Source organism: Saccostrea cucullata, unplaced genomic scaffold (assembly GCF_032062105.1).
Source record: "Saccostrea cucullata isolate Sc308-1 unplaced genomic scaffold, CSIRO_AGI_Scuc_v1 ctg621, whole genome shotgun sequence".
Lineage (NCBI taxonomy): Eukaryota > Metazoa > Mollusca > Bivalvia > Ostreida > Ostreidae > Saccostrea > Saccostrea cuccullata.
Genome location: NW_026929514.1, coordinates 249495 through 273866, shown reverse-complemented (window position 1 = coordinate 273866; position 24372 = coordinate 249495). Strand labels below are relative to the sequence as shown.

The window sequence follows — 24372 nt, the reverse complement described above, 5'->3', positions numbered from 1 at the left end:
ATCATTACCCTCATAAAATTCCATTGTAATCATTTCTATTAAATTCTTGGAGTGAACAAAGTGGTTAGAGCAAAAACTCTGAGAAAAAATTCATATTTTGTGAAACATACAGCTGTAACAATTAAAAATAAATACAGGATGTTTATCTTTTAAGAACAGACACTTATGAACTCTTGTTTGTAAATATGCAAAAAAGGGTTTTTTTTCAGTTATTAGGAAAAAATAATAAAACAAGGTAACCTTTTAATTTGATTTCCATAGACATGAAGACCCTACGAAAAAAGAATTCGTATCGAACTCGCTCTTCCTAATCGTTCATTATGTATGACATTAATAAAAGGCTATTATTTGTATCGACACTGTATTGAAATGTTTTGCAGTCTTTATGACCTTTTTTGTTCAATATTATTTGTTTTCTTTACAAAAGTATTCGGTATAGAAGTCTTTGTATCCAATTTGAAATCTTAAGTAAGAAAAACTTTGAGAATTTAATTATTATAAATCATAGAGCTTTGATCAGTATACTGTAAAAGTACTTTTTTCCGCGTGGTATTAATTTACGCTAAAAAATTTTCTTTGAGAATATAAATGTAATTACAATTATAAATCCGCGCAATTTTCTACTCGCGTATTAAACAAAAATTGAGATTCCGCGGAATTATGACTCCGTGGAAAAAATTACGTCTACAGTAAATCAAAGACCAAAACAGAGATACAGATAAATACAAAATAGTTTATCAAGTATAGTTTAACATTGAAGTAATTGTAAAAATTGTCTTAGTCAGTTATCTCCACATTGCTTTATCCCTTTATAAAAAATGCAGCAGTTGATAATTATTTGATCGCAAAAAAAGGAATACTAGTAATCGAAGAAAATGTTAGACAATGGATAACAAAATAAAATGCTTTAACATTGACAACACATTGTCATGTTACATGTCTATTCTTCAACCTGAAAAGATTCGACATCGAGGAAAATAATTTTGTACATATCTTTAATTTGAAACATCTCATATTTCAAATCTTTTACAACATGTGCTACTGCAAAATCTCTATCAATAATTTATCATTTACTTTAAAGTATATCGCCTTTGCATGGACATTTTCAAATGCAATTATGAGAGCAACAAACCCTGTTATTATTATATTTTTCTTTATCCTTCTCACCTCTCAGGTTGGCTCATACTAGATTACATTATCCAATTTAACGCAACATCTAAATAGGCAATTTTATTACGTTTCCAAAATAGAACAATAATTAGGTATTGCTATAACAGGAAACAATTTTCTATGAAAAAAAAACAAACAATGGAGGTGACATAACAAAATCCAATAAAGACTAGATTTATGAAAACCCCATAAGCTCTTGTTTGACACTAGATGTCCTTTTGGTAAGGCGTAAGATTTCAAACATGAAATTTTTCTATAATGGAAATAAACATTGAAAAGATAATTCGTATAAATTGACACACACACACACACACACACACACACACAATAAAAGGAAAGTGGTGTTTCAATATAATCCATAGGGACCCAGAACTTCGTGCTTGGTAATGCTTTCTCTAAGGTCGACCTCATCAAAAGGTACATTTGTATACTTCAATAAATTTCGAATTATTAAAAGATATTATCATTGCTCCTTGCTGTTTTAGATATATTCATGAGAAAAATATAACTATTCTGCATCTCATTGAGTATATATCAGGATAGAGGATTCAAATTTAACAAACAAAAATATCAACAAAAACATACAAAATGTTTTAAACACAACCTGTGAGAAGTTGCAAAATCTTCAAATAAATTCACAATCAAGGTATTTTTCCAATATGCAATCAACACAAAATATATTATTTTTTGATATCCACATGATATCTATGTCAAACATATTTCACATCTTTCTAAAAGGAGAAACTTCACGTGTTTATCTCAGGGACAGGAAGGGAGAGGGGAAGAATAAAAAAATGTCAAGCCAAATACAGTTTAAATACGCGGTAAGTGATATCATTTTATGCTATGAGATCGATGAGGTCACATGAGCAACACTAGTCACGTGATGGCATTCGTATGTCTTGTAAACGTTTGTTGGTTCTTCTAAGATATACAAAGATTCCTATGGCTGTAAAAAGGACTCCTAAAATCACCATAGCAACGGCTATACCGGCTACAGAACCTAAAAATGTAAAGATAAGTCTGAAATTTCAAGTTGAAAAAAGCGAATTGCATAATAAAATGCTATTAAATACATAATTATACATGAACAATATGAGTATTGATAAATACCTCGAAAATTTTAAACCTTATATGCATTTTGAAAATGAAATATATTGGTACTGAGAAAAAAAGCGTAAAAAAAGATGATTACAACGAATTTTGCGACTTGATAATGATTTTATATTCATGATATTCATGTGACATCACCTGATATTAAGAATTCTTACTTGAGGACACATTAGTAGAGGTTGCCTTCTTGGCATAATACTGTTGAGGGTTGGACACGTATCCTGTCCCGTCAGGGAAATATTGTCCTGCAACAATCTCAGACAATCATAAAATTATAGATATTGACCTCTTTTACCGAGAATGTGATTGTAATTTATCAAATAGAGAAAGTATGGCAACAAAAGATCTGAATATTATATATACAAACTTAAGGCCTAAGGAAAAACTGAATTATCAGTTTAAAAAAAACCATCTACACTTTTAGGTTTATTGATAAATTTGTGAAGAATTATTGGTTTTAATTACTTGTATACAGGTCACAGGTAGCACTATTTGTCGCTGACACCTGACCAACGTTCTTCAAGGAACCAGTGGTGAGACGGCATAGCGACTGCATATCACAATATGAAAACGAGGCGCAACTTCCGGCCTCAGTATCCACACAACTTTTAGCACACTGAGCCAAAGTGACCCCAGTCACCACTCGATCATTAACAAGTTGTATTGTTTTGCGTGCTGTCTTTGTGAAATCGTCGATGTAATTTCCTAAAATATATAGAGGTTGTTAGTAAAATCACGTACAATCCCTTCATACGAAAGAGATGCTTAACATTGAAATTCAACAATGTTGTATCAGAAACATGATCGACATACTTGAGTAGTGGTTGCACATAGGATTTGATATAACATCGGCTTTTGGTACATCAAACACGTGTGTTTTCCCCAAGAAACATGTACCAATATCGGAGCAGTAATCGAATGACTTGCAGTTGAATGCCTGGTAGTTATCACAGAGCTTAGCGCATTGATTCGTGTCGTATATTTGTTGGTAAATCACATTAGAGGAAGACAGGACGGTCTGACCAGGGAGCTGTGTAAATTTACTGGTATAGTCCCCTTCAATGAAAAGATTTTGAAAATCGGTTTATATCTTTTTGGAATTCATGAAAAGTTGCTTCTTATTTAATTTTGCAAGTTGATATCATGTTCCAATCATTAATACTATTTTTGAAATAGTGAGAAGATTTTTTTAAAGAAATACGCATCTATAGCCGTTTTGAATATTTATTTACTTATGTATAGATCTGTTCCTTGAATGCCTTTTATGACCCCTGGGTGTTCGTCAGGATGAAGATGTGAGAGGAAGCAGGTGCCCGTTAACAATTCATACTCAAAGGACTGACACACAAAGGAAGTCTGGTCCACGCATGCTTGAGCGCAGTCATCAATAGACTGACCACTAAGGATGTTGTCGTCAAAATTAGGAACGTATCTATTCGGCATACTTTTAAAGGATTGGAGGGTTTTAGCTGAAAATATCAAGGATTACAATAGGAAGAAAGCTTACTGTAATGATTGCTTGGAATTTATCAGATTTGAAATTTTCAGTAATTTTAGAATCAAAATTGATGCACAACATAAATAAAAGAAAATTGAAAATCTTTGAGGCTCTGGACAAAATGCCTTGCAAGGATTGACCTAAAAAAATGGTAGATTTTTTTGGGAAAATGAAATTATTGTAAGAGGAAACCGAATGATTATAAGTGGTTGAAAATTAAAGAACTAAAAAAATGTTTGGCTCTTGGTTGATTATTTTGAATAAGATTAATAAAACATCTTGTAAATCACTTATTTGTAACCCTTTTTAGAGCGTACTTGACGATGGAGGAAGGTCTGTACTGTCTACCACGTCATTTGTGATGTCCTGAGCTGTATAGGTCTTGGTCTGCAGTTAGATGAAAACATTACTTACAAATACATACTTCAACAATCATAAGTAAAGCCAGATTAAAGTCCATGCTTATTTTTATTTGAAATTAAATGATGACTTTTGAGGTAAGAATCATTCAACATAAATGATCATGCTTTGAAGCTGGTATTCACCACTGACAAATTTTCTCTGCTTTTTTTTAATATATAGGAATATAAGCATCGTAAATACTCAGTTTAACTGATAGATGACAACCAATTTTAATTGATACCCAATCTTCAGAAAAAATTGCAAAATAAAATGATGACTTGCGTTTTTGTCATATTTGACGCTAATTTGGAAGAGTTGTTTGATGACGCCATTCTTCAGGTTCTGCCAAGCGTCGGGTAGTGAGACCTCAACGAATGGGTTGCTTCCCAAAGAACCTGCACACCCAAAAGCTACATTTTATAGTTAATGAAAGGAAAAGTTAACCTTAAGTATATATATTGTATCTTAGTTAAATCTGATGATGTTGAAGTCAATAACATTTCAACTGAAGATGTACGTAATTTGTCTTTTCTGTACTTCCAGGAGGATTTTCTTGAAGAATTAACCTAAATCATATTCTCAACCATTCAGAATATATGCAAAGAACGGATTTGCTTTCAAGCACACATTCTCATTGACCAAATGTACTATTTCTAAGTGCATGCAGCTATGAACCTACGGTCGTATAGATCGCACTGTTGTGTAGAACTGACGACCGTCCCGTCCGAGGTGTGGATCTTACTGAGGGTGCACACATTAGAGGTGGGGCAGTACTCAAAACTGTTACAGGTGAAGTTAGTATTCTGACTACAGAGGGAGGCACACATATCCGGTGTCCGGATGTTCTGGATGACTGCGTCGTTATTGTACTGAACCATCTTTCCTGGTAACTTCCGGTACCGCTCTATAAAAAGAAATAAAGTTGTTTATCATAACCTAACTGGAATCCAGACCATATTGAAATAATAGATATAAATGTATTTATTTTTAGGGTCCATTTAACATTGACAATAAATGTTGATAGATAATGATTGAAATACAAATGTAATAACTTACTCAGTACCGGTGCTCTGTCTACTAGGGTTGCAATGAAATACGCGTTTCCAGACTCCATGTGGAAGCTGGGTTTTGTAATTCTAATTGGAGTTACTCCGGCTATACTGGCTGCCAGAGAAATGGACTGATACAGGAAGATGTCCTTGTACGCCCTGACCTTTCTGTCAAAATTTCCTGAAAAGAATTTTAGTTGTTTAGTATTAGTGCAAAACGCATTCAATATATTTGAGAAAGTTATTGGTACATGTATTCTGAATTTCAAATTAGAGAATTTGAATGTTTAATTCTAGTCTGTGTTATATAACCATAGAATGTTATCCTAAAGCCCATTTTATTCTGAATGGAGTAACATGTGCTGACGTCATAGCTGGTAATGGCGGGCTCCTCTGGATCGTAGTCGTAGATGCTGTATGTCACCATATAGGGAATCTGTAAACAAGTATTAGTCAGGAAGATAAAATAGCCATAAATAATTTTTTTCATACTTTTACAGTAAGATTTACGCATATAGGTTCGTACTGTCACTTCGATATGATATAGGAGGTATGTTGGAATATCAATTTTCCCTCTATTTAAGATCATTTCTTTTCATAAAACGTTTGACATGACTTTGAAGCATACATGTATATTTTAATAAATTCAAATAGAATTGAAGTGTACTCACGCTTGGCACGTTAACGTTCAGCTGGACGGGGATGTCTCTGACTTGAGACACCAGATTTCCATCATTGTTCCTCTGTATCTGATCTTGCTAGAGAAAAACACCTAGTTTTATCATGCTGTAATCCTTGCTCATTTGCAGAGAATAAATAACAAAATTTGAATTAAAGTCTATGTAATATTTACATCATTTTATTTATTTTCAAACACTTTTGCAGAGCATAGATGATATCAAGAGAACATCTCTTTTTTTTTTTATGATTTTTGTACCTTTTCTTTCCTAATGGCAGAGTGTATTCATGGTATACAAACTGTTCATTCTTTCCTTAATATATATTTTTTTCAAAGAAATAATATTTTCACTGGGAAATAATTTACCGAAAGAAAGTAGAACTCTAGTGTGGCATTGATGGCTACGCCTCCTAGCATAAAGTCCGACCTCTGTCTGATGAAGACGTCACACTGCTCACCTCGAGCGTACCTCTACAATATAAAGCCAAACATGATAACACAAAAAAATTACTAATGACATCATCCGCCCACTGCAGGCGTACATCTATGAATGAAAGTCACACTCTCACATTTTAAATATCAGAAAACATATAGAGAACAAAGTAAAATGTAGATGTACTGAGCTTATCTTATAATTTGACAAAAATGTCAAACGGTTACAACAGACAATTTATTGAAATATTTATTAGAAGCATCACTCCTATTACACTTGCATAAAATAGTTCCCCTACCTGTCCTGCGTATGTATAATTATTGTCGATGTAAAACAGATCTTGTGGGCTCTTCATCTTGAGGACAAATTGTTGGTGGTTGGCTGCCACACTGACATTTAGAGAGGTGTCAAAGGAGGCATTCATGATGGGTATGATAGAACAGTTAGCCATGATACGGTCGATGACGTAAGCCACACCTAAATAAAAATTGTTTCTTTTGTAATTAAGTTCTAATGAGAACATCAATTGTGTAAGAGATGAAATGGATGGCTATATTTTTTCTTACACTATATAATGCCTACCTGTATTAAAATCATGGATTTCCGTGACGGCATCGGTATTGTAGTAAGGAGCTACTGGGGAAGATGGTCGAAAATCATATCTTACAAGCTTTAAATTATTATCATACCACACCTGAGAATATTCAAAAACAAGGAAAAGACAATTTTGTTATGTACAGAATTTGTTTAGGGACATTGCTAAATGACTGCAACTTTACAAAGAATGTAAGACGTACTATATTTGAAATTTTGGCGCCAAATAACTTACGTCAGCGGTAGTTGATACACCTGATTTGGGAACAATCTCCTCTCGGTAAACAAAGGCCTGAGTGAGTTGTGGGGGAGGGCGCACCTGTGTGCGGTTAGCACAAACCACCATAGCTGGCGTCTGGAATAAGAGATTTTCATCTTTCATTTAATATAAGTGTTTTCCTTGTACATATTATATAAAAAGTTTCCATTTCGGAAATATTGAATTAAATTTTATAACACAGTATTGAGAAAAACTTAAGCATATTACTTCAAAAACAGTTGTATCATCCGGTGGTGTTGCACGAAATTCCGTGTAGTCATAGACATGATGGAATTTATGTTGTCCGCCGGCCATCTGCCTGATGCCGAAGACTTCAGCCCGGACCGGAACTTGAGGAATTCCGGCAGGGGTTACCCAATTTGGAGCTGTATTGTAATTCAAGCATTTTATGAAACATTTTCCTCATTAAAGATGTATCAGATCATATTTTGTTGGCTGATTACTTTGGCAATCTAAGAGATGCGGTCGGTACAAACATTGTATTCTGTTTTTTGATTATTTTGTGTGAATCATGCTTAAAAATCCAGTGTTTCATTACTAGTTGAGAAAAGCATATAAAACACGGAGTACTGGAAATATATGAGGGGATCAGATGATGAATTCATAAAGTGAAGTATATTTTAGCCTATGTGGTGATTTTTATGTAGAGCGCACTGGAATCAGTGTATACATGTATATTGTAAATGAGGAATTACACCATTTTTTAAAATAATAAATTATAATAATGAGTTTTGGATTTTTAAATGAATATATCGTATTTTTTTAACCCTTATAATTAAATTGGATTGTAATTTGCGTCTCAACCCCATCCACCCCCAACCCTACAAAAAAAGGAGAAAATATTACCTGAAAAGCTTCACTATAGTCAATCTAGAACATAGTGGCAGGAATTTGGATACAAAGTTTACCCTAGCTTCATTCTCATAAAATAACAAGAGGCCCATGGGCCACATCACTCACCTGAGCACTGTGGCTAGGAAAAAGTAGAAATTGGTTTACTGAAGTATTATTGAAAAGTTTAAATCCAAAAACACTCCCATGACCAATCATTGCTTTGCCATTCTTGAGAAGAAAATTTTAAAAGAATTTTTCTATATATTTCTGTGTAAAAGTTTGGTCGGCCATTTTGGCCCCGCCCTACCCTTGGGGGTCATGATTTGAACAAACTTGAATCTACACTACCTGAGGATGCTTCCATATAAATATGATGAATTATGGCTTTGTCATTCTTGAGAAGAAGATTTTTAAAGAACTTTCCTATATATTTCTACGTAAAACTTTGGTCGGCCATTTTGGCCCCGCCCTACCCCCGGGGTCATGATTTGAACAAACTTGAATCTACACTACCTGAGGATGTTTCCCCATAAGTTTCATCTTTCCTGGCACAGTGGTTCTTGAGAAGAAGATTTTTAAAACATGCCACCAAATTTTCATTAATTCCCAATTATCTCCCCTTGAATGAGGGCGTGGCCCTTCATTTGAACAAACTTGAATCCCCTTTACCCAAGGATGCTTTGTGGCAAGTTTGGTTGAAATTGGCCCAGTGGTTCTTGAGAAGAAGTCGAAAATGTGAAAAGTTTACAGACAGACAGACAGACGGACAGACAGACAGACGGACGCCGGACAAAATGTGATCAGAAAAGCTCACTTGAGCCTTCGGTTCAGGTGAGCTAAAAATGGAAACCAGAATATTAGTAACTCCTTATAATCTTCCCTTATCAACCCTGTAATACTTTAGGTTTAACCATGGATTGTTTTGCGATCTTACTCGTAAAGTAATAGTCCAGTGTGAAAGTGGAGTTGACCTGAGGCCAGGTTAGGCAAGTTCTCCAGTAGTCACACAAAATTCCACGGACTGTTTTCTGACCCATGTATGTCTGCAAATATACAACTAATAGGTTATCCTAAGCCCATTGAAAGAAATAATCTGATTTCAAAAATGGTTGATAAATCAACATGGTAAACGAGCGGAACATCAATCGAATAAGGATTGTTACATGTGGTACCTGTCCTTGAGTGGCAGCGAATTGCAGAGCATCCATAGTGTTAAAGACATGGAGATGGTTGGACAACTTGATATTTCCGAAGAACACGTTATTAGTGTCTGTTGTAAGGTTGTGAGTATAACATGAAAGGTCCGCTACGAAAAAATAAACATAAATATAAACTATTTAAACAGATTGAAGAAAAAAAAGCCAATATGTTTCAAGGATAAAATTTTTTTTTTGAAATACTGCAAAAATTAAAGTTAGCCATTATCTTTAAGTTTTTCAAAGGTCTCACGATTGACGTAGAAGAGCTCGTTGGTGTTGTAGTCATAAACAAGTTTGTAGAGCAAGCCAGACATTAACATAAAGAGTGCAGCTCGGTTGTTTCCGTAGTCGAAGTATTCCTCCGCCGACACAGTCATGTTGGTCTCGCCTATGACGGCTTCTATCTTTGTGGTAAAGGCATTGATTCCAGCTAATGATGGCATCGATGGGGCTGAATAGAAAATATGAGTAAAACAAACTTTAAGTTGCGTTTATTTGCTGGAAGATAGAATAATATGGTTTGAAAACCGAGACAATAACAGCTTTTTTCATCGTGAAATTTCCTGATTGATGTTGTAATATCACAGATTATCACCATATTGACCAGATATCACCATATTTACAGATTTTTATTATTTACGGATTTTTAGATCGATCACTGTTTGATATTTTTATACTATTTGTCACGAATAAAGGAATATTTTTTATTTGTTTATTAATGTTAATTTATTTTACTGCCTTAAATGGAGCATTTGCTGTATCAAAATAGTTATCTATGGTTTTATTAAACTTAAAATAATATTAATGATTGTGAATTTTGGTAGCTTATGATTTAACTGTTAAGTTGCTAGACATTAATATAATCTACTATTTAAAGGAAGGACAATCCTAAGATAAATCTTGCAATACCTTTTCATGTGATGAAATAGGATTGTGAAATGTAACAAAACGTTAAGCAAAGCTTAAGGAAATAATCAATTTTTAATCAATTAATCAGTTATTGTCAATACTAGTAGTTATCCAATTAATCATTAAACCAATCAAGTATGTTACGATTTGCAGCAGGCGTTACACCGGGGGCACGGACTCCAGGGTGACACGTGTAGAGGCTTGGGTCATCTGACGTCACACACGTGACAAGAAACAGCGGGAAAACCAGATATAGGAGCTTCATCTGTAAAAAAAAAAATATGCAAATATGATCGGGAAAATGAAAAAAAGACGTGAAAATCATGGCCTACGATGATGGAAAAAGAAAGACCTGAATAATAACCAGTAACTAATGTAAGATTTCCACTCTTCGAAACATAAACTTAACTTTTTCGGTAATCAAACGAACGAATAGACTTCACGTTGAAGGAAAAGTGTGTCTTAAAAAAAATTGTTTATTCAATTGTATAACTCAATAAATAAATGTGGTTGCATCTCGAAGTAAATACATTAAGAAGTTTTTAGTACTTATCCCTGTTGCTATATGAACATCAAGTTGTCAATGCATAGTAAACAAAAAACACAGTAGTCCGTCGTACAATGTTTGCTTAAAAATTTATAGATGAAATTGAAGGATGGAATTAGCTGTGATCCCAAAAGCAATCACAACAATTTTGGATAGTTTTGGACATACTATACGTACATTTGAAGGAAATTATTATGTTTATGTACAAAAGACTAAATAAATATCGTTTCCATTATAACCCCCTTTTGATTATGTTTTGTACAAACACATATTTTATGTTGAAATAGGTTTACCATTTAATCAATTGATCATAAATGAAGATCCGAACAGATCAAGGAAAAACAAACAATGCCTGATTAGAGACAGATATTTTAAATCTCGTAACGATAATCGTTTTGCTGCCTCGATTTATTATAGTTTCACTGGTTAAAAAGTGTACCTTTTCTCAAAGCCTTTTGTAAATAGCTTGTGATTAGTTTTCTTGTTTCATTTTTTTGATGACTTAAATAATTCATACAGTTTATCTTCATACTTAAATAATTCATACAGTTTACGAGATATATGCAGTGCATGTTTCATAGTTTTGTTCAAAGAAACAGTTTTTTTTACCAGATAAGGTTCATGCTAAATACTGAAGGGTGGAGTTGGGTATGATTTGTGCAGTATGGGTGTGGTATATATCCTTAATAATAAAACTTACCTTGTTTTGTGTCTTGGGGTATAGTGTGTTATAACATGGAGGACGGAGATAGTGAACTCTGCTCCCCCATCAAACGAGGTTTATCAGCAAGACCCGATAGTAATCAGGGCACAATACAAGAAATAAACCGAGATATCGCGATCAAGCTGCATTAAGATTTTGTCTTTGAAAAAATATTTTGATTTTCTGTAACATTGATGTATTACTTTAAAAATGTTTTAATTATTTAATTAGAGAGAAAAATAAAATGATTTTTAAAACTTTTGTTTATTTACATAAGTGATATAAGAGTGCGTTACAGTAATGACACCTGTATACGTATAAAACCGGTACAATCTACTCATATACTGACATCTGAAACATTTATCTGTGTTATCTATCGATACCTTACAAAACCTTGTATGAAGAACGAGGAGTTCAGAGTTCAGACACCCCGACATTAACCGTCCCTCTGTATATACCTCCCCAGAGACAGACATAATGGTAAGTAACCGCGCCTCATTCTTTATTTATCACACTACGTAGCATTAAATTTGATTTGAAATAGGTAATCACATAAAAATCAATTAATACTATGAAAGAGAGGCGTATGATATATATTTTCTGTAATTTTTTAGATGTTACATACAAATGTCATTGGTTATTTTGTTTTTAGTCTAAAATATGATCAATATTTGTTTTCTTTTCTAAATGATGTTTGACATCTAGGGACATATCAGCAACTTCTTATTATTACAATTATTTGTTCTATTGAAGTATAGGCCTAGTACATTTACATAGCATTAAAAGAACACATAACTAATTTTAATAAAAAGACTTTACGTTATTATAAAGTTTATATAATAACATTATGTTTTTCTTAATCATGACAATAAGCACACGGGGGTTGTGGGATATTACACCTCAGTGGCATCTGACCTCACCTCTTTCTTTCAGAGGTTCATGTTCGCTGTGCTCAAAATTTGTATTGTTAAAATGGACTTCTGAGAATGATTACTGTTTTTATCTTCATATTTCATTGTTTACATCTTTTTAATGCTAGAACAGTTACTGTCTATTTATGTTTGATGAAATTGTAACAAATGTTATTAATGAATAATATATGTTGTTGCCCATTGATTTTTTTAAATGAACCTGTTGCTTTTATACTGCTATTGTAAATAATAAAAATTCTTTAGTATTACATGTATGTCTTTTACAATTTATATTAAGTTACTATTTCAATTACTTATTTTGTTTTGCATGGTATGTTTTACATTAAGAGGAACCAGTATGTTAATAGATATTGTTTTCAATCCTTTCCATGATATATGAAGATAATGAACATTAATATTGCCTAAAAATCCATAGAAACAATACAAATCAGGAGCAGAGCAAACAAGGCCCTCTAAAATCAAAGATGTGGGATCAGGTGCCATGGAGAAGAAGGCGTCTCCTTTTGACCGTCAAAAATTTCCGTAGTCCTTGTCAAAATCGAGTAGACAATTAGATCAGAGTAAAAGTGATGCCTAACAATTTGTATGGCAATCGTCAGTCAACATTCGATTTAATGATATATTGTTAATGTAAGATTGTTTTTATGTTGGTTTTAAGATACACTGTTGATATCCTCGTTTTTACATCTCAGTTGTCATTATCTTGCCTTGTTTCAGGTTTTGTAAACATGCAATGAATTAATTTAAAATAATGCATATTGTTGATAAAATGTTTGCCTACGCTTATGATAAATGTATATAGACTTACTTAATAACCTTTATTTTCAGCTTATCTCTGTGGAATTTTGTTAAATATATCAAAGCATACAACAGATTTCTTATTAAGTGTTCATGAAATCTCTTATCATTAATATTGCATGTTCTATGTAGTTCAGGGGTATTTGTAAATGTATATGTACATTTAATTTAAGGATAGATGGTACAAACAAACTTTTGTCAAAAATCCTGAAAATAACAACATATGTCAAGTTCAAAGGAGTAAAAGGAATAACTTTAACGGCATAGATTTTCATTTTTTTATTCAAAACTTCACAATAATGGGGTTAAATGTGGCGAAAATTTGTATAGATTAATGAGGATTGTTACAAAAAAGGTTGAAATTTGAAAATCATAGACATTTTACAATGTCTTAATACTTAAAAAAATTATTATTCTCTCTCATCACCTACAATCAAAATAAGTCAAAAAACATATACCAATCTATGACATCCATTTTTTTTGTTTGTATCATATGTCCTTAACTGAATAAATGATGTTACAATCAAATCTCTTTTACTACAAATACTGTATATGTAGATACGTGTAATACCGATAAATGAGCATTTCTTATACACTGTTATAATCCAGAATAATATAAAGTGGCACATGTCTATATGACTATATGACTGCATAAATTCAAAACATATCAAATATGCTTACCATTGCCTTGAAGCTAAAATAATTATAAAAGAGTGCAATTCTGATTTATATATGTCATTTTCTTTTGTTTCTGCAGAGTGGGACTTCTGTTTTATATGTAGTGGTTCTACTTTTGCTTGTCAGCGGGAGCCACAGTCAAACACCTTCTTACACCTGTACTCCCCAGCCAGGTATTCACCCCACCGTGGCTTCAGGTAAGTCAATTGAAGAACATCTGTCATTGAAAAGAACTGATGAAATATGAATCTTAAAAGAGATTATGATTTACTTCTTGTTTGATCAAAATATCAATTTAACTAGATCCTTTCTACTTCTTATCCCCAAATTATTCAACTGGGATGTTTTATTCTAGTTAAAAGTATAGTGAGCTAAATAAACAATAAGTTTCTTTTTATTTTTAAATATAGAACCCCCGTTTCCCGTTGTACCAAACACGTTTTCCACTAAACTAGAGGCCATTATTGTGGATCGCAACGAGACGGTCTCTGCGGAAGAATACTTCGACGAATACAACAACCGAGCCGCTCTCTTTATGTTAAGGGGTGATCAGATCAACAAGCTTATCTTTGATTACAACACCGAGGAACTATTTTACGTCTACCGTAAGTCAGAATGAAGATGGTCAATTACAATGCACATTTACTTGTAGTCGAACAAGGTTAAATAATTCATGATTTTGTCATCCTGTCGCACATAACAGATTAATAAATGGTAAACTCTGTTCCTGAACATGAAATCAAAGCTGATAAAAGTTTCTCTGAAAAAAAGTTTTAGAATTTAAATTGAAAATGAATATTAAATGAAAATTAAAAATAAAACTTAGACCGTTAATTGTAGCTAATGGTACATGTAGAACCACCAATCTAACGACGGACGACAACAACCTGTTGTTTGGAAACGTTAAAATCGAAGGGGGACTTCACGTGTTCTCCACAAATGGCGCCATTCATTTCTCACAAAAATATGGACAGGTTGGTACAATTCAGAGCTCTGTCTTAAAAATTTCTGAAAAAAGAACAAGTATACTTAGTTGGTTGATTAGGCATCGATTCTTCAATTTCTATCTGAAAATATTTTATTAGTTAGAAAAATGGACTCTTGACCATGGAAAGAGTACACATTTTTTATTTTGACAGCATTAATCTTCTTAATAATGTTTATAATGTTGGGATGGAACTTGTTTGTCTTTTCAATAATTTACCATTCAAGATGTTTTGAATTGCTGCAAGAGAACACTATAGTTTAGTTTTTTTTATACACCAAATAATCAAATCATGATAATTTTGGATATAAATATAAAATTTATTTACCTGCAGACATACATGGGTAAAAAGGTGATTCGAGGAATAAACTGCGACCAGTGGAGAACGTGTCTGACCTGGCAACCACTGCAGTCCACATTTACTCTGGACTACTACTTTACAGGTTAGAAATATCCACAACCCAAACATTTATTCTAAGTCTATATTTACTCTGGACTAACAGGTTAGCTCACCTCTGTTAACATCTACAGCCCAAGTTCTTGGTTTGCTAAGTTTAGATTTGGATAAAACGATAAAAAGATTACCATAGCTTTTAATTGATATTCTTATGGTTCCCCAACACTAATTTACAAAACACATTTTCAGTTGGCTCTTCCTTCATTTACAATATAATAAAAAAAAATACATGCAGCAAATTTAGCTATATACAGTGACATCAATCTACATGGAGACAATGTTTCTCAATTCAGAAATCATGAAAAATTGTTGTGGAGTTTATTATCTACATAAATTATGCAAATTAAAATGTTCATTAAGTATTTTTACATCGAAATATTTAAGGTGAAATTACATTTTGATTTTAACACATGTGTACAAAACATAGGTAAAAGAATCAGATCCGGGACACATTTAAAATTATTCATAAGATATCTTGTGCAAAGTGTGATCCAACACTTTTCTTTTACATGTTTAGATCTTTAAATAAAATTTCAAGGCAAAATAAATATCTTATTTGTTGTTGTTGAAATATTAATTAAAAGTTTATTTTGATACAGGGTTACTGATTACTACTTGGCTATAGCTACATTGTAAGATGTGTTATAAAACCTTTTTATTTGATAACCAGATCAGAATTGGATAACGTCCTCTGGGTACTCTCAGGTTCCTGTCCGAGCTGAGATATTCGGGATACAACAACAGTCCGGCGGGAATCCTCGGCAGTTCCACCATATCTACGACTACACAGACTTCACCACAACACTGGACCCCAGAACAACAGTGTTTGAGGTAAAACTAGGAAGATCTGATAAAATTCCTTTACCCCGTCACCTAAAATTATCTTCTTTTAATATTCTATGAAAATTAAATGTATATAATAGGATTATAACCAACTGAAATGAATGGAATCAATTGTTTTATTGAAACTTGTTTAAAGTTGGAATCTTATTCATCATGTTCACGATGGATGTTAAATAAGTGATAAAATGCCATTTCTTTTCCTCTCCCCAATTTCACAGCCTGTTCGATAAAAAATGTTAAACTTTTGTACATTGTATGATGTTATAACAGATTGTGTATCCAAAAAAAGAGAAAATCCTTCGATATTTTATAAACAAGTCAAACTGGATGCTTAGTGCACCTAAAGAAGGAAAAATAATGTAAAGGTTTATCAATATATTTTCAGACCCCCCATTTCGTTACATGCACTAACCGGACTCAGCTGAGAAGCGTTCCATCTCTGAAGTCCGCCTTTTCGTACAGAGAGGAAATAATCTCATCTTCAGGAACCACAAGTAATTCAGATGTGAGTCAGAATTTCGTTTTTTAAATGATTAAAAATTTTATTTCTGGAAATTGAAATATCAGGTTTTTCCAAGGATTTTAAAAATTTAATTAATAATAAAATTTGGAACACTGGGCTTCAGCCAAACAGTGTACCTTTCAACTGAGTACCAAAAATGATTTGATGATAAACCGATACACGTTTTCTGAAAATCAAAAACTATTAAATGATCCTTACAATCGTCATAAAAAATTCGTTCATTAAAAAATATATGTAAATACAGGTATGGTTTGACTCCACCTACAAACTAATGAGATTAGATTACCGACCAGCTTCTGGGTCCCCTCCATACTACAGTAACGACACAATTACCGAGATACACGACTACAGCATAGGTAAAATACACACCTATAGGGCAAGTATGAAGCTATAGGTATAGAAAGCCAGAAGTGAGTTTGGCGGATTAGCTTTTACAGAAATAAAAGAAAATCTACCTTAATGTGTTGCTTGTGGTGAAGAAATCTACGTGTATATGCATCTATACATGATCGTTTTGTTTGACAAAATAATTTTCCCTTTCTAGGTGTGGCTTACGCTATAGACAAGGTAATGCAAAACTGTTCGATCATCCCTCTACAGAACACCTCGTTTGACGCCTCCATCACTAATGTATCAACTGGAGTAAACAAACAGCAGTTTATTCTCAAGATGAAGAGTCCCAATGACCTGTTTTACCTCGACAATAACTACACGTATACTGGCAGAGTGAGTAGTTAGCAATTTCATGACGGAAGAAAGCATTAGAATGAAAATTTTAAATCAAAACGATATCCAGAATCTTTGTAGGTGAAAAATTGTCAAAAAAGTCTATAACATTTTGTCAATACCTTATTTCAGTGAATTTTTATCAGTACTTTTTTTTGGGTATTTTCAGCGTAGAGCCCGTGGTCTGAATTGTGACGTGTTTATTCGTACCCGCGATGATTATCCTTTGGGACCCTTCAAAATGCATGCGATTTTGGAATTTTACTTCCTAGCTGTAAGTCTGTAGCATTGTAACAAAATCCACAGAAGTTTGTATTGTAATTAATTGCGGATGTATTTTATTTTATGACTTTTTCATGTTTATTAATTTGTAAAATTAACCCTTCTTTAATTTAATATACCATGCAATTGATATTAATTTGAGAATATGAATACCTAGAACAAATATTCTAAATGTTTTCAATTTAAAATTCACATTTAAGGAAAAGTTAACCTTACCATTTTAACGTTCGGGATTTAGATGCGTATGGTGTTCAGATATGCATTTAATTATTTAAAGAATTTAATTAAATGAAATTGAAATTTTGTCCTCCCCATATTTAATCTCATTTAAAAGAACTTACTCTCTCTCTATTTTTTTTGTATGTTATTATAATCATTTACAACATCACCAACATAAGAATTTATTCCTGTAATATTCTGCTTCGTTTTCACTGTTCTAGAATGACCAGAAAGAACAAAATAACGCCGGAGCCCTCACACAAACCTCAAAAGATGTCCCAATCCAACTGAATGTCTTCATACCAGGGGTTAGATATTTCTCCTTTTTTTTTTTTTTTTTACTTTTGGTCTGTTTGTGTTTTTATTGAGTAAATATATCTACCGTTTTTTTTACATTAATTCTTGATACAAAAGAATGAATGAACTTCGGATGTAAATTTGAAAGTACATGTACATATTCAACAAGTCCTTGATATTTGGTTTTCTATCTAAATGTTGTTTTTTCTTTTCTGAAGGTTAACTCCGTTGGTTGAAAATTGGTCTAAATCTATATATTTCCAATTGTTGTAATAGTGTTCATTGAAATCTTTTTAGACAGGTTTAATATTATAGAAATAATTATTGATTCTTTAAATATTACTTTACAATAAGGAATCTATTACCTTGACCTACAACATTTTCAACTTTGACCCCGAAGATCCAGAAATCACGAACTTTGACGTCAGCACTTGTTTTGCAGCTGATCAAAAGATTACATTCAAACTGACATATTATGGTATATATATATATCAGTTTTGAAATTTCATCCAATTTGCAAAATAAAAAAAAAATAGAATGAATTGATTTGCAATAACCCATTTTCTTTTTATTTATGTTACAGGAACGTTTGATGCGAACGTGATTTCTTACAAGCAAATCTTTTTATTCCAAACAATATCAGCCGTGGCTAACACTGCAGGGGTTACCCCTTTACGAGTCTCTAACCCCACAATGTACATGCAGTCGTCACAGGCGTATTTCGTGGCGACCCTACTGGACAAGGCCCCCACAATAAGTAATTGAACTTCTCTATCTTGAATATATATTTAGTTTCCTATTCTACGTGTAAAAAGCTTTAAAATTCTATTTGTACATATATTGAAGAAAAATCAAAGATGAAGATAAGGAAACAATTTCCTGATGAACTTGATTAAAACTGCAAAATAAAAATAAAAATGACACATGATTGCAGTGAGATATCAGAAGATTCCTGGGAAGGTCGTTCAGTTCCACAATGACGCCGTTATTGGAGGAATCACTTCCGCTTCCGATTGCGCAGACACTTGTCAGACGTTTGGGAACTGGACCTGTAACAGTTTTGAGTACTGTCCGTCGTCACTGACCTGCACACTAAGTAAAATCCACACGGCTGACGGCACCGTCACGGACTCCACTCAGATGTGTGATCTCTATGACAGTAAGTTTTATGTACAAAGTCTCCCGTGTGCATGTAAGTAATTAAAGCCTAAATATTCCCCTAATATGTTTTACGGTGTGACTGTAGGGGCGAGCAGAGTTGTACCATCAAAAACACTTGAAAAAAATGATCAGCCACTTCAAACATCAAGCCGCACGAGACATCTCTACTAGCTGTGACGTCACACGACGTCACGGAGCTCGTCGGAGCTTACGGAGACAGCCGAGCGTCTGTTTGAAACAATAGACCTATAGACCTAATGCAATTTTGGTCGAAAAACATTGCAGAGTTATTTTTAGTTTCTTTTAAAGATTTTTACAAACTGAAAGCCTATAAAGCTTTACGTTATTATTTATTTTTTTTATTTATTCGCGCAAAGGACATTGGGTAATAAAGGAATTCTGGAAATGTTTCACAGAAAAATTTGCCTGACGTATGTTCAGATTCCATTCCGAATTTCCTCTGTTCTTTAGTTAGTCTATTGAGCTCGCTGCGCTCGCTATTACTTAACAGCTTATGAAAATATTTAAACTATTTTTATTACGTGAGCATCAATTTTATTTTCCAATGAAGATTGAGAGAATGCTTGTTCTCCTCCTTCAAATTCATTTTGAAAGTTTTCACGAAGAAAATATTGAAAATAAGCTTGTCACAATATAAGTCAGGGAGTTGTTCTTCTATTTCCCAACAGGAACACTCGGTACGCCGAGTTTTGCCGAAGTCCCTCTTAGTACGGCTTGGAACAATCTTAGGAATGCAGTTGTGAAGAAAAATTTCAAAATACAAGTGCAATTTGATAAAAGCGTAAGTTAATATTTTTCTTATTCTTGAAAAGTGGTTCACCAAAAAATCTTATTGCCAAAGGATGTACACGTCTGTTTAATGCTTGACTACTGTATATTAGGTTCAGACGTATACCGCTGAGACCATCAGCAATAACATTCTGGACAATCCAGCACAAGCTGCAGTCTCGAGTGAGTATCAGTGTCACGTGATAAGCACATTAACGTTATCCCAAACTCACAACATAACCAATAAAAAACAGAATTAAAAAAAATAAGAAAAAACTTCATTTTTGAAGGCACTTGCAGGAACCATAATTGTTTTCTTTTTCAGCAAATGTTATGAGTAACTTTAAACTGATGACAAACAAATTCGTGAAGAACTTTGACATCGACATTCTGTCTGGGATCTCGGTAGACGACTGTGCGCAGGCGTGCATGACGGCATTAAATTATGTCTGTAACTCATTTGAATATCAGTACGCAACAAGTTACTGTTTGTTGTCCACGCTTCACCCTGACGAAAATCCTTCATTGATAACGACCAATGTTGGAGTCGACTTGTTTATTCGTAAGTAATAATCTAAATAAATTCAACATAAGATAGCTTTTTGGCTAAATGAGCTGGTGCCTGGTAAGCCAGCCAATCTTTGATAAATAATAAATTAATATCTTTTTTTTATATTTCCAGGTGATTATTCTAACAAGTTTATTGAGACTCCAGGAACAACCGTTCTTTCATCGTCCAATGCTGTTTACCAACAGATCTTCGACACAAACCAGTGTGCTAAATTTTGTGTAGACTACCAGGGATTCCAATGCAAATCATTTGATTTTTGTCCAGATATAGGAACTTGCTTTCTAGGGAAATCGCATGTTTATGATGTCCCTAAGTCTCAGATCAAACTAAATCCGATGTGTAACCACTGGTCAAGTAAGTAGCTGTTGATATTTACGTTTTTCGGGTGAAGTTTAGAAATCACAGTGTGTACAAAATTTCGTTATTCTCCGTAGGGAAATACATCGACGACTTCAAACAGAGCAAGATTAACGTGAACATTAAAATGATCAACGATCGTATTATTACTGGAATAAGTGTGAACCAGTGTGCAAAGTCTTGTGTGGATATGGAGGGCGGAAGTTGCGCGTCGTTTGCATTTTGTAACACCGGGTCAGAGTGCAGATTGAGTACTTCTGCTCTAAGTAATGTAGGACAAGTTGGACCATCGGCTGTAGCGACATGTACTGTATACAGCAGTAAGTTGTAAAGTAGCAAAATAATCCTACCTTTTACAGTTCAGTCTATGTTATTAGTATACAAGTGGCAATAAATGTTTATATGTTTTTAAGGACAATCTTTCCCTGATGGCACAACATACATTGCTAATCCGCAGAAATACTATGGAAACTTGAACACGCCTTCTACTGGTGGCATCTCTAAAGGTAGGAAACTTCAATCCTCATGTGACTTGTCTGAAAAACATATCTCAGAAGCAGTATACAAGCCCTCTTAGGACATTGCTAGGATGTTTGTGTCTTTCTGTGTTTGGCCACATAAATGTTTTATCAAACTAAAATAGATTTTAAGAGGATAATACATGGTGTATAACTGTTCTTCTAGGTGGCGCTGCGGGTGTGGCCATAGTGATGATAATAGTTGGGGTCCTCTTAACTGCCTTAGTTCTGTTCTTGTATGTTAAGTTCTACAACAGAGGAGGGGACGATATGACCATCAAGTTCTCACGACAGGTGGACGATGAATAATCACTCATTATTTCACGAAATCTCACCATCCCAGCGGATACAGAAGGCATAAACCACTCTCTGTATCTGATGAGCACGTGTTCCTTGTATACAACATGACTTATTGTGCAATATCATAAATATGTATCATTTTGTTAGAGATTGTTGAAATTATATCGCTGAGTGCAAGGTAATTAGTGTGTAAATGTTGGTTTCATTATTACGTAAAAACGTGTTTGTGTTTTGTAATAAATTATGTACATTTTGTACTTATACGAATACTTTATGTACTTTATATGCCTTGATTAATTTTTTGATAATGTTTTTGCTTCAAAGAAATTCAACAAAAGAGAATCACGACAAAAAAAATTATGATAAACGTGGTGAATTAAACTTTTCAATCGTTAACTTCCGTTACTTCTGCATCAATATTAAAATACCTCATCACCTGAACAGGGAGTTTGTATCTCTCACTTGATTCGAGATTCAAATGCAAGTGCATACTCTTTGTGTAAAAAAATCTTAAACGAGATAAGTTAATGACGAACAAGTTGATGGAACAGGAACATCAACAGTCTCCTTTAAATTCGTCAAGTTCTATGGTCGAAACAATGACCTTCTTAGCAAATACAGACTATCAGTAATTCAATGCTGACTGATCTTGATATACTAATTGTTAGTTCATTAGTTGCACTCTGTTTCAACGAATTTCCCGTTATTTTCCGATCCTGACAATGAGAGCACGGCGAGTTTCTTCGGTGGCACCTAATCCCACCTCTGATATTTTAGAGGCCTGTGTTTGTTCTGCTCCTAACTTGTATTGCTTGAATGGGCTTTTGAGCCTGATTACTACACTCGTTATCTCCATACAAGTATCTTTTCATTTTTATGACTAAGGATGTAAAACTTAAGAATTGTTCTCTATTTTCTATGTTCTATACTTTTTAAATCCTCAATTGATCCATACATTCCCACTGGGTACCTGGTTCCATCTCTTGATTTTTTAAGTGTTTTGTCCTGTTTTAAGATTTGTATAAGTGTAGTATATCCATTTCAAAGATTTGTATTCCATTTGAATTTTTTCGTTTTCTCTACCTTTATTATTTTACTAATAAATACACAATTTATAGTTATTTCATTCATGAATGATTAACGCCAACTTAAAATAAATTTTAAAGAAGCAGTCAAAGACAACTACGGCACCGATCAATCTCGAAACCGCCTTTTATTTAAGAATGATCATGCCTCAATGTTTTTTAAATAAATATTTTAGTATAGCCATTTATCACAACAATGAGAGTAAAATGAGTTTAAATTCAAAACCTCGTTTAATGATAACATCTTATACATATAAAGATAAAACCTCCTTCAATTGGGAAAAAGGAGAGAAAAATCTTCACGATATGAAAAGTAGGCTACGATATTCCTAATGTGTAATAAGAGTTAGCTTTCCTTAGCTAGTAACATCTCGATGTATTTTGTTCTCTATATTTTAGAATCTTTATTTTCTCCCTTTTCTCACCTTAACATAAGAAGTACATGTCTTGAAGCACACGTTCTAAAAACAAGAATTTAACTATTTGGGTTCTCAATAAAGCTTCCAAATAGACTTTAAATGAGTTTTGCAATTCTGAAGTTTTATACCTTTACCTTACTATGCATGTTTCTTGAAACCACAAAGTTAATTTCAACGTTTTAAAAGGATAAACTTTAAGTGGATAAACTTCTTAACTTACTTTTGCTAGTGAACTTTGTTTGTAATTATAGATAATGTAAGAGTGAGGTAGATACAGGAACATACTTTTATTATCCTTCATATTTGCATTTTTGTCGTCAGTCACTGTTCGTTATCTCCATATCCTTCAATAACAATTATGCATTTTATTGCATTAGTATGCTTTTAAAGTTTTATCTTTGACTGAAAAAAATCGACATTTTTGTTGCCTTTTGGTTGATTTATTTCTGTCCTAAATTAATGATCCTAACTTTTAGAATTTTGATTACTGAATTCAAATATATGCTGTCTTTTCATTTCTTCATTATCTTCGTTTTCTGTAAAACTGATGTTGTATTTGTTTTTTGGGTGAAAAAGGAAATGTGTTAAAAAAAACAGTGATCAGTCTGAAAATAAATCTTCGAACAATACAGTGAAAGCTTTGAACAGAACATAAAACACAGGCCCTTGAATTTCCAGAGGAAGGATCAGGTGCCTAGGAGGGGTAAAATTCTCATGTGAACGGCTAGTCACACAAACCGTCTGTTCTTTGTATTAACAAGGTTGATGTAGTCCAAAATAGTTTAAAAAAAAAAATTAAATTAATACATTTATTGAAGAAATGAGCACATTTCTTTATAACTTCCGTAAATATTTTTTTGTTCTTAGAATAGCTTTATTTGAAATTGTATGTTAAGTTATTCCGAATCTATATGGCGATTTTACAATGGTACTCAACCAACGTGCAATGGATAAATTTTAAATTCTGTAGCATGTTTCATTTTTGTTTGACCTCTAATACTTTTAAATAATCATTATATAAA

General features: G+C 33.2%; 2 protein-coding genes across 2 annotated transcripts; one reads left to right on the top strand and one right to left on the bottom strand.

Annotated features, from left to right (window-relative positions):
- Nucleotides 1-1841: 1841 nt before the first annotated feature.
- Nucleotides 1842-11506, bottom strand: LOC134281083 (uncharacterized). The gene is made up of 21 exons (XM_062763546.1): nt 11408-11506; nt 10305-10425; nt 9502-9702; nt 9225-9358; nt 8987-9095; nt 7426-7583; nt 7174-7293; nt 6927-7038; nt 6643-6821; nt 6278-6382; nt 5904-5990; nt 5545-5668; nt 5240-5413; nt 4863-5087; nt 4466-4578; nt 4099-4168; nt 3516-3752; nt 3097-3339; nt 2749-2988; nt 2442-2528; nt 1842-2173 (listed from the first exon to the last, which is right to left on the bottom strand). The coding sequence occupies exons 2-21, from the start codon at nt 10423-10425 to the stop codon at nt 2046-2048; spliced, it is 2967 nt and encodes a 988-aa protein (XP_062619530.1). The 5' UTR covers nt 11408-11506; the 3' UTR covers nt 1842-2045.
- A 275-nt stretch (nt 11507-11781) lies between these two features.
- On the top strand, nt 11782-22088 carry LOC134281071 (uncharacterized). The gene is made up of 21 exons (XM_062763532.1): nt 11782-11890; nt 13898-14015; nt 14229-14423; nt 14659-14792; nt 15138-15246; nt 15931-16091; nt 16489-16608; nt 16871-16982; nt 17171-17352; nt 17522-17626; nt 18075-18161; nt 18505-18628; nt 18734-18907; nt 19085-19309; nt 20001-20113; nt 20214-20283; nt 20426-20662; nt 20783-21025; nt 21106-21348; nt 21442-21534; nt 21713-22088. The coding sequence occupies exons 1-21, from the start codon at nt 11888-11890 to the stop codon at nt 21853-21855; spliced, it is 2991 nt and encodes a 996-aa protein (XP_062619516.1). The 5' UTR covers nt 11782-11887; the 3' UTR covers nt 21856-22088.
- Nucleotides 22089-24372: the final 2284 nt, after the last annotated feature.